Below are 12,500 nucleotides of genomic sequence, written 5' to 3' on the forward strand. Positions count from 1 at the left end.
TGAGACACTGAGACACTGAGACACTGAGACTCTGAGACACTGAGACGAGACACTGAGACACTGAGACTCTGAGACATTGAGAGACTGAGACACTGAGACTCTGAGACATTGAGACACTGAGACTCTGAGACACTGAGACTCTGAGACACTGAGACGAGACACTGAGACACTGAGACTCTGAGACGAGACACTGAGACACTGAGACACTGAGACTCTGAGACACTGAGACTCTGAGACACTGAGACTCTGAAACACTGAGACGAGACACTGAGACTCTGAGACACTGAGACGAGACTCTGAGACGAGACACTGAGACACTGAGACTCTGAGACACTGAGACTCTGAGACACTGAGACGAGACTCTGAGACGAGACACTGAGACACTGAGACTCTGAGACACTGAGACACTGAGACTCTGAGACTCTGAGACACTGAGACACTGAGACACTGAGACTCTGAGACGAGACACTGAGACACTGAGACACTGAGACTCTGAGACTCTGAGACACTGAGACACTGAGACTCTGAGACGAGACACTGAGACACTGAGACACTGAGACTCTGAGACTCTGAGACACTGAGACACTGAGACTCTGAGACTCTGAGACTCTGAGACTCTGAGACACTGAGACACTGAGACTCTGAGACTCTGAGACACTGAGACACTGAGACACTGAGACTCTGAGACGAGACACTGAGACTCTGAGACACTGAGACACTGAGACTCTGAGACACTGAGACACTGAGACACTGAGCGCTTCGTTCACATCTAAAGCCTTTAAACGTGTTTTTCCCAGGAGTACGGCGTCATTTTCCTGGAGACCAGCGCCAAGACCGGACTCAACGTGGACGAGGCCTTCACCACTGTGGCGAAGTGAGTTTCTGGAAGACTGACTGGAAATGTTAAAGGGGTGGTTGATTATGATTTGACTTTTCTAACTTTAGTTAGTGTGTAATGTTGCTGTTTGAGCATAAACAACATCTGCAAAGTTACAACGCTCAAAGTTCAAAGCAAAGGGAGATATTTGCTTTTACAGAAATCACTTTTTAAGGACTACAACAAACGGCTGGTAGAGACTAAACGAGCTTCCTCCCGGGTTAGTGACATCACCAACCCTAGAATTTACATAAACCCCGCCCCCTGAACACGATTTATAGATTATCAAGACAGAATATGCTAATCAATGACTAGAAGATAACTACACATCAGCTTCATAAATTCATCAACTAACCATTCAGAAATGTCCTGTTGCTTCTACATGTTGTCACTTCTTCTCGAGTCTCTCCATCATTGTACATAAAAGGCTAAAAGTCTTTGAAATGTTCAGTGCATGTGTGTGTGAGGTAAAAAGACACAAGCTGTTGAAGCTCCGCCCCCTGTGCCGGGAGCAGCAGCTCATTTGCATTTAAAGGAACAGACTCAAAACGGTGTGTTTTTGCTCACCCTCAAAAAGTGACAATTTTAACATGCTATATACAAATATCTGTGGGGTATTTAGAGCTGAAACTTCACACACACACTCTGGGGACATCAGAGACTTACTTTACATCTTGTGAAAAGGGCATTATACCACCCCTTTAAAGAAAATCTATTAAATTGCTGTGTAATTCTGTCCATCACAGGGAGCTGGTGAGACTCGCCGTCCAGATGCCCGTCCAGCCCAGGCTTGAGCTTCACAGCGTGATGGAGCCGGAGAGAGAGACGACGAGCTGCTGCGGGGTAAACTAGACCAGAGGAAGAGGAGGGGGAGAGGAAGAGGTGGGGGAGAGGAAGAGGAGAGGAAGAGAAGAAGAAGAGGAGAGGAAGAGGAAGGGGAAGAGGAAGAGGAGAGGGAGAGGAAGAGGAGAGGAAGAGAAGAAGAAGAGGAGAGGAAGAGGAAGGGGAAGAGGAGAGGGAGAGGAAGGGCAAGAGGAAGAGGAAGAGGAGAGGAAGTGGAGAGGAAGAGGATAGGAAAGGAAGTGGAGAGGAAGGGAAAGAGGAAGAGGAGAGGAAGGAGGAAGAGAAGAGGAAGATGATGAAGAGGAAGAGAAGAGGAAGATGATGAAGAGGAGAGGAAGAGGAAGAGAAGAGGAAGATGATGAAGAGGAGATGAGAGGAAGAGGAGAGATCTTCATCACTCTGGCCTGAGCTCAGAGCTGCACTTCTCATCACACACACCAGGTGGCGCTGTGAGCTTCTGAACCGTCACAGATACACACACTGCAAAAATGCTTTTCTTACTCAGTATTTTTGTCTTGTTTCCTGTCCAAATATCTAAAAATTCTTAATGCATTTATTTACTATATGAGACATTATGTCTTGTTTTCTGGGAATATAAATCACAATTAAGTGATTTGTTGATTAAAACAATCAAAATGATCAGAAACATCACGTTCATTCAAACAGAAACAAGATCATTCTTCTGACCCCATCGGCAGATCATTTAGCTTGTTTTAATCAACAAATCACTTAAATATGTTATATTATTTATATATTTGGTTTAATTATAAATTATATATATATATATATATATATATATATATATATATATATATTATAATGAAAACAAATATATAAATAATATAAACAATTTAAATAAAATATATAAATAATACAACAACAAAAAATAGACAATTATAAATACATTCTAAATATTTTTTAAATTAATGAATATTTACCAGTAGAGCATAATTAAGAAAAAGAAAATATGTATGTATATGTGGAGAATATGATAATAAAAGTTGTTTTTTTTTAGATTAAATGGATGAAAAAATACTTGCCATTACAGCATAATTAGAACAAATATTGTATTTAAATATAATGCAATATTATACTTATGATATTTTTATTTATTCTATATAACTGTGTTCTACAGGTAAAATATAAATATATAAATAATATATATATATAATAGCATTCAAAGCATTTTGAATGGTGTTTTGACAATTCAGAGCCACCGAATCACGAATATGAAAAAACTAATACGAAAATTTCAGACTCAGTGTCCAAAACATCCACTGAGATCTACTATAATATATTAAAATATTTGTGATTTCATACGCTTCTTTTGAATGACTGTTAATGGAGAAAAAAGCTTTTCGGCAGCAAACTGTACATCTGAACTGAACCAGCTGAACTTTGACCCCCGGGCTTCATGTTTCCATACAAAACAAGAGTCATACAGTAAATAGATCAACGCCACTATAGAGCTTAATCTCATAAGATCATGAGTGCTTCTCTGTGCTGTTCACATCATGCTGAGGACAAGTCTAATGCTGCATCTGAATATCAGGATCGAAACTGAGAATATTATGCACATAATTAAATATTGCAAATCTCTGAGCATACATGAAGAAAATATGCATTTTTCCTGCTTTGCTGTACAATGATTGAATTTAGCAGAATTACTATTTGCATTGAATTAATATTATTAATGAATTTAAGAGAATATGCATTTACGCCTGTTTGTGATGATGTGTCTCTGCCTGCGTGTTTATATCCAAAACAGATTTTATTATGAAATTATGAAACGCTATTTTGTATTGCATCCGTTTTCCTGAAATCAAAACACTTTGCACAATTTTGTGTCAAATGTCCTCAGGTCTTTTCCTGTGTTTTGACTATGTGAGATGCTTTATGAAAGACCAGTGTGAATCTATTCCTCGCAGATGTGTTTTGTTATAAAATAATGTTTTATAAATTCAGTTTTGATCGTGTTTCATTCACATCATCATCATGTGACGCTATTCTAATGCAAACATGCTTTCAGTTGAGTTGCACAAAGTCCCCTGTTGATGTTTCAGGGTTTTGAGATGTAAAAAAGGTTCTTATTCTTCAGATCAGCACATTGATTTCAAGAACTTAAAAGCATAAGGACAGGATTTTTATTTTTCACATATACATGTCTTTGTGGAACCTATATAAGATTATCTTTGGCTGTTAAATCTTTTTTCCATCAAAAAATAATAATAATATTTTCGCTTTTAAAATGGTTTACACGCTACCTATACATTTGAATAGGAAAATAAATAATTTAACATAATGTTATATGTGCAGCGCTTGTTTTGTCCACTTGGTGTCGCCAAAGTCAAAGTTTATTCGCCATAATCTTAGTTTCTTTTTTTTTAACTGTCTTTAGATGTAGAAAAACAATCATTGTACTGCTAATTCTCTTAAGTATTATTAGATTATCCATTATGTAATTCCTCTTAAATGCATCAGGGGAACATTGGGCTGACAGAACAATAGAGCGCCAGTCATGAAAGTCTTAATAATAATTGCAGATATTGTTCTTGTGTTGGTGATTTCCCGCTCATCTGATGGCGTTCCTCAGACTCCTGTGTGTGTGTGTGTGTGTGTGTGTGTGTGTGTGAACAATAGTGTTTCCTCGTGGCTGCAGGTCATGATGTCTCACATCTGTAACGGATATGTGTGTGAAGAGCAGGAACAGCAGCCGAAGAGCATTGTGTGTTTCTGCTGACTCTCATCTCTGAGGTCAATGATCACACACACACACACACACACACACACTCAAACACACACACACACACACACACACACACACACAAACACACTCTCTCAAACACACACACACACACACACACACACACACACACACTCTCTCTCTCTCTCTCTCTCACACACACACACACACACTCACTCTCTCTCTCTCTCTCTCTCTCTCTCTCTCTCTCTCTCTCACACACACACACTCACACAATGTACACAAAGTATTTTTAATTAGTGGTGCTCTGATATGTATAATGATATTCTATTCTATTAATCAACAATAGTATTCTGTCAGCATGAAGCCCTGCTTGTTTATGACAGTGAGTCGTGACTCGTTCCTTCACTGACCGTCACGGTCAACACTTGTGTCATTATCTCCACTTCCGGTCCGACTTTTACTGCTTCCGGTGTCTGAGTCTGAGCATCAAAACTCCCTCACCGTCCTGACAACTGACTAATCTCAACTTCACATCAGTCATATTACAGTCATTTGGTGATGATTGATAAAATATATATCTATTGGCATGGTAAAAAAAACAACTTTAGTTTACATTGCCAAAGCACACACAATAAAAAATGTTTTATAAAATGATAATAATAGGAAGGAAAGGGCATAAAAGTACTTGCTTGTATTTAAGTTATTATCTATAAGCCGAACCTTCAAGTTCACACTCGGTTCTGACTCGATCAGTTGTCGTCAGTGAATCGGTTCATTCGAATCTCCTCTGAGAGCCGAGTCTCGCGGCGCTTGTGTGTCTCTGTCAGCGGCTGAAAGTATGAAACCTGTGTTTGCACTGCGTTTATTCTGGAGTTAACTGTGTTCTTTGTCAATCCTCTGATTAGATTAGTGGGTGTGATGAAGTTGGGTTGGTTTACTCATCAGGATCAATAGTTCACCTTTGAAACTCTGCATACATGTGAAAGAATAGCTTATCATGTTAGAAAAGCCTCCTGATTTGTTTAGAGGCCTGATCTGAGCTCAGCAGAAGATCTGGCGACTCACGGGCCTTGAGGTGATCCCTGGAGTCTGAGCTGAAGGACTGCGGGATCTCAAGAGCACACACACACACACACACACACACACACACACACACACACACACACACACATATACGTGTACTATATTATACACACACACATCACATTCAGTGCGCACACACACTCACTCACACACACACATGTACTATATTATACACACACACACATGTGCACCAGATTACATACACACACACACACACACACACCATATTATTCACGCACATCACATTCAGTCCTCACACACACACACGCACTCTCTCTCTCTCTCTCTCTCACACACACACACACACACGTGTACTATATTATACACACACACACATCATATTATACACACACACATCACATTCAGTGCACACACACACACACACACACTCTCTCTCTCTCACACACACACACACACACGTACTATTATACACACACACACACCATATTATACACACACATCACATTCAGTGCGCACACACACACACACACACTCTCTCTCTCTCACACACACACTCACTCTCTCTCTCTCTCTCTCTCTCTCTCTCTCTCACACACACACACACACACACACACACGTGTACTATATTATACACACACACACATCATATTATACACACACATCACATTCAGTGCACACACACACATGCACACACACACACACACACACACTCTCTCTCACACACACACACACACACACACACACACACACACACACACACACACACACACACACACACACACACGTGTACTATTATACACACACACACACCATATTATACACACACATCACATTCAGTGCACACACACACACATGCACACACACACACACACACACACACACACACTCTCTCTCTCTCTCTCTCTCACACACACACACACACACACACACACACACACACGTGTACTATTATACACACACACACACACACACACACCATATTATACACACACATCACATTCAGTGCACACACACACACACACACACACTCTCTCTCACACACACACACACACACACACACACACACACAGGTGTACTATTATACACACACACACACACACCATATTATACACACACATCACATTCAGTGCACACACACACACATGCACACACACACACACACTCTCTCTCTCTCTCTCTCACACACACACACACACACACACACACACACACACACACACACGTGTACTATTATACACACACACACACACACACACACACACCATATTAATATTATACACACACATCACATTCAGTGCACACACACACACATGCACACACACACACACTCTCTCTCTCTCTCTCTCTCTCACACACACACACACACACACACACACACACGTGTACTATTATACACACACACACACACACACCATATTATACACACACATCACATTCAGTGCACACACACACACACACACACACACACAACATGCATGCTAGAAACACTAAGGACTTGATTCCCAGAGAATACATGAACTGATAAAATACCCCAAATGCAATCAAATTCACTCTGGATAAAATCGTCTCTCAAAAGCCTGAATAGTGTGCCTGCACTGACTCTCTGTAGCGCATTGTGACCAAAGCCAGCCTGAGATGTGGGCTGATAAACCATGGGCTCTCTTTATGAAGATCGCTAAAGTGCTGAGATGACCAGCAGGGGGAGAGACTCTCTGCTCGCTTTCACTGACATCAACGGATGATATACACTCACCTAAAGGATTATTAGGAACACCATACTAATACTGTGTTTGACCCCCTTTCACCTTCAGAACTGCCTTAATTCTACGTGGCATTGATTCAACAAGGCGCTGAAAGCATTCTTTAGAAATGTTGGCCCATATTGATAGGATAGCATCTTGCAGTTGATGGAGATTTGTGGGATGCACATCCAGGGCACGAAGCTCCCGTTCCACCACATCCCAAAGATGCTCTATTGGGTTGAGATCTGGTGACTGTGGGGGCCATTTTAGTACAGTGAACTCATTGTCATGTTCAAGAAACCAATTTGAAATGATTCGAGCTTTGTGACATGGTGCATTATCCTGCTGGAAGTAGCCATCAGAGGATGGGCACATGGTGGTCATAAAGGGATGGACATGGTCAGAAACAATGCTCAGGTAGGCCGTGGCATTTAAACGATGCCCAATTGGCACTAAGGGGCCTAAAGTGTGCCAAGAAAACATCCCCCACACCATTACACCACCACCACCAGCCTGCACAGTGGTAACAAGGCATGATGGATCCATGTTCTCATTCTGTTTACGCCAAATTCTGACTCTACCATCTGAATGTCTCAACAGAAATCGAGACTCATCAGACCAGGCAACATTTTTCCAGTCTTCAACTGTCCAATTTTGGTGAGCTCGTGCAAATTGTAGCCTCTTTTTCCTATTTGTAGTGGAGATGAGTGGTACCCGGTGGGGTCTTCTGCCGTTGTAGCCCATCCGCCTCAAGGTTGTGCGTGTTGTGGCTTCACAAATGCTTTGCTGCATACCTCGGTTGTAACGAGTGGTTATTTCAGTCAAAGTTGCTCTTCTATCAGCTTGAATCAGTCGGCCCATTCTCCTCTGACCTCTAGCATCAACAAGGCATTTTCGCCCACAGGACTGCCGCATACTGGATGTTTTTCCCTTTTCACACCATTCTTTGTAAACCCTAGAAATGGTTGTGCGTGAAAATCCCAGTAACTGAGCAGATTGTGAAATACTCAGACCGGCCCGTCTGGCACCAACAACCATGCCACGCTCAAAATTGCTTAAATCACCTTTCTTTCCCATTCTGACATTCAGTTTGGAGTTCAGGAGATTGTCTTGACCAGGACCACACCCCTAAATGCATTGAAGCAACTGCCATGTGATTGGTTGATTAGATAATTGCATTAATGAGAAATTGAACAGGTGTTCCTAATAATCCTTTAGGTGAGTGTATGCCTATGTGTGTTTATATACAGTAAACAACATGTTCTCAAACACCAGACACATGTCAGATTATGAAGCACGGGCTTTAGCAAGACAATTTCATATCTGAAAATATATCTTTTAAATTACCTTTAATGCATAATGAAGTCTCATAAGCTGGACTCTCATTTCTGCTGCTCTGAAATTGCTGTTACAATTTTGATTACAAAGAAATGGCAAGTAACATTTAATTAAACATGCAATTTTGAAATAGACTGAAATGGTATTGTTGATGTTTTTTTTTCTTTTCAATATTCCGACCAAATCAGAATAATATACTGTATATAATATACGACACAAAAAACTGATTAACTCCAGATTTGTGTCATAACCAGTTGTGATTAGTATTTTTCAGGATAAAGTTTCTAATGCGTATTTATCAGTTCTCTGCGTTGCTTTTCCCCCTGATGCTCGTTAATATGACGGCTATGAGGTCACATGATGAAAACGGATGAATATTTTCCCTCGTCTTCTGAGTTCTAATGTCGAGGGCATGGTCACATGACATTTACGCCTCATGTGATTGGCTCTAAAACTTTAAATGGCATTTCGGAAGCGTCAGCCAAGCAGCGGTCATTGAGAACTCCAGGTACATTTGAAATGTAAAGTTCTGTCTTTAACTCAATGACATCACTGTCTGTATGGCACATCTGATTGGTTCCCGCTGTAGACCTTATGTAGCCCCGCCCCTTTTCAGCGCTGCGCTTGTTGTCTTCTGTCTTCCGGTTTGTATTTCCACAGCGATCTTAAGAATTTATGAATGAACTGCCCGTTTTAAAATCTTCCCAGTCTACTGACATATGTTAAGACATCTGCTTTAAACATTAATGCTCATGATAACTTTCGTTAAGTAAAGCCACTTCACCAGCTAATTAGTCTTCCACAGCGATGCCATAGAGATATACATCGCTACCGCTAAAATGGAAGTTCAAAGACAATATTCTGAAGATGGCGGCGCACTCGTTTCTCTGGCGCATAAGATTTATGTATTTTTTGTCAAATGGGTTTTTTATTTAAACAACAAATAGCCTTGAAATAATTACAGGTTCCAGGATTAATTTTCTTATATGCAAAAATAAATAAAAATAATTGCGCATAAGATCTATTGATAGCCAATGCTGCTCAACATTCAAATTCTTGCCCATTGTCTGCTTTCAGAAACCCTCCTCGCTCCCTCCCCAGCTCCACCTGTACAGATCTACGGGTGATGCTTCAGCTTCAACTTTCCTTTACATTGCATTCATGTTGCATCAGTATTCGATCAGATGATTTAAACATGTCCGATTGTCTGTTCCGCTTTTCTGTATGGTCTCATTGTGTCATTAAGCACTCATTATTACCCTGACAGTGCACTTTAAACACACACACACACACACACAGACGGGCTAGACAGATCACTTCTCTGAACGCTCTCTGTTTGAGTGTGCCGTTTTGAAATGACCCAGTCTTGGCTGATCGCTCACGGCTCATTTAGAAAGCAGAAGTGAAACGCTCCCCTCTTTCCAAATCCCTCACACTCTACAAAAAGCTCCACTCGAACACGACCAACAGACAAATCTGTCGTCTTCTGATAGAGCGTGTTTTGGTCCAGACAGACATATGCGTCGACTGATAGCAGCTCCTGTGGGTGTTCTCCTCCGATGATCTCTCTCTCTCTCTTCTGCAATCTGATCACACAAAACGAAGCCTTAAACAAACTCTGACTGAAAGGAAGTGATAAACAGCGTTTCCTGTAAAGCGTTGCCTATGATAACAGGTCTCATGGACGGCAGTGTGAGTCAAGGTTCTTCAAATGAAAGAGGCTTTTTTCCTTCGCCACAACAATCGGCTGTGGTCAGAGGTCACGCTGGAAACAATAAAAACACACTCGCCGTTCCTGACGCGGAAAACATTCCTGCGGGAAAACCAAAGCCAAAGCGAGAGTGCAATATAGGCCTATAGGCTACAGAACACCTCGTTCATTCTGTCCGTTCTGAAAACCCTCGAGTGTCGTCATTCAGGCCTGAAGTTCACACCACAACCACCTCACACACACATCTGTGGTGTGTTTTACACACTCGTATTCTCGTCTGAGCTGCAGAAACACTTGCTTTACCATAGTATAGTGATGAAATACCATGTTCAGAAACCACGTAACAATCTAAACATTCTTAAAACAAGATACGGTAACTGGAAGCAAAATGACTTAATATATCATGTCTTGTTTTCTGAAAAATGAATTTAAAATTAACTACGTTTTTATTTAAAATAAGAGCAAACGTCTGACAGTCGGATCAGAAAAAAGCTTTTTTTTCCCCTTTGAATTATCTGATTTTTCTGCCCGATATTTGTTCTTGTTTTAAGCACAAACTCACTTTCTTTTTAAAGTCTTTAATCATTTTGCTTCTCCAGTAAATGTACTTGATTTAGGGTTATTATAGTATTATTATAGAAACCTTGTTATTAGCGCCACCGGTGGCCGTTAAGTGAAACTGCAGCAGCAACTTAATGCTCGTGCTCGCGCTCGTGCACACTAAACGTACATGAGACTGAACCTGACCGCGATTTAAACACACGACAAAAATGACGGAAAACAGCAGTTCAGAAAGCATCTGATCATAGAGATGTGGATGTTTGCAGCAGATCTGAGATTCAGATGAGGTAATTACAGTTACACTGTTATGATAGTTTGATTATAAAGTAGGCCTATATTTGAGACTCTAGATCTGGCTATGTTTGAATGAATCCTTTTTTCTTTGCATGACATATTGACATTACAGTACATAATGGTTCTTTCGGCATTATCCTTCCTGAACATTGTTTAGGCATTAGTTTCATGTGCCACTGAACGGAAGAGAGGCTCTCGGGAGCGCGCGCCGCGTAACCGTCACACCCTTTTGAATTTCCCGGCAAAAACGACCCGAGTCCTTCACATAAAATTCAGTCTACAGGCTTTCATAGACAACAAGTCGAGGGAAGGTTTAAGTTTCATTACAAGCTAAATATATATCACCCATTTAAACTTATTTTATTTCATCTAGTTACCACGACAGTATTTCTAATTGTCATTTAGTTTAAGTTTATGCACTAAAATAATTAACTAGTGTAACTAACACTGAAATTACAAATTTGATATTTAAAAATATATAAATATTTAAAAAATATATGTGTGTGTGTGTATATATATATATATATATATATATATATATATATATATACATACATAGGGGAGCGCGGGGCACAACCTAACCCTAATTTTTTTACAGTCTATGGTTGTAACACGCTTGTTTTAAATACTTCCGCACATGCTTGGATGACGAAACTTTGTTTATTTACTAGTTGCCATATCAACACTTATATAGAAAAAAAAAAAATCTGCCAAATTTTTTTTTTTTTTAGAAGATATCCATAGACATTTATTAAAGGAGAACTCCGGTCAATTTTAACATTGAGCTCATTTTTTTGTACATTTGGAGTGCTGTCAATACAGAGAACAACGACAGAAATCGGTGTTGCCTACACCGAGTTATTCTATTTTTAAAATTTGCACCCTGTTGACTTCAATGGGGCAAGTATTAAACCTGCTTTTAGCCTCTTAAAGGAGCTGTATGTAAGAAATGTATTTCAATTAATCATAAAATGGCCCTGATATGTCACTAGACATTAAGAAATCATGTTCATTTCAAATACTTATATCACTGACAACAGTAGTTCGGCCAGGATATTGTCATTTAAAAAGTGAAGTTGCAGCCCTCAACTGATGTTGATGTTGTCATCTTGTGTTTTGGCCTGAAGCGCCACCCTCCACCTATCTACCAATCACGGAGTCAGTAGTGTTTCGGCATCCGGGTTGCCAGCTCTGCTCTAGTTACCACAGCTGCAGCTACAAACGTTCCTGCTGGATCCTGCAGCCTATCTGGCAACCTCGAGTCAGGGGGGAGGGGGAGGGTATACACCGCTCTACAGTAATTTGAAAGTGATTGCAGTACCAGTTTTGGCCACAGTCTTACATACGGTTCCTTTAACATCCTTGATGTGTCATTACAAGTGC

At 40.4% G+C, this 12,500-nt stretch overlaps 1 protein-coding gene across 2 annotated transcripts in view; it reads left to right on the top strand.

Annotated features, from left to right (window-relative positions):
• LOC307146619 (ras-related protein Rab-37) overlaps positions 1-1,996 on the top strand; it is a 7,643-nt gene extending 5,647 nt beyond the window's left edge. Inside the window, exons 7-8 of one of the 2 annotated variants that reach the window (XM_079850804.1) lie at positions 798-874; positions 1,624-1,996. In XM_079850804.1, coding sequence (XP_079706930.1) covers positions 798-874; positions 1,624-1,729 — 183 coding nt within the window. In that variant the 3' untranslated portion in view covers positions 1,730-1,996. The remainder of the gene's footprint in view (positions 1-797; positions 875-1,623) is intronic. The other variant, XM_079850803.1, reaches the window with a different exon arrangement.
• The last annotated feature ends 10,504 nt before the right edge of the window (positions 1,997-12,500 follow it).

Source organism: Squalius cephalus (assembly GCF_949319135.1).
Source record: "Squalius cephalus genome assembly, chromosome: 19".
Lineage (NCBI taxonomy): Eukaryota > Metazoa > Chordata > Actinopteri > Cypriniformes > Leuciscidae > Squalius > Squalius cephalus.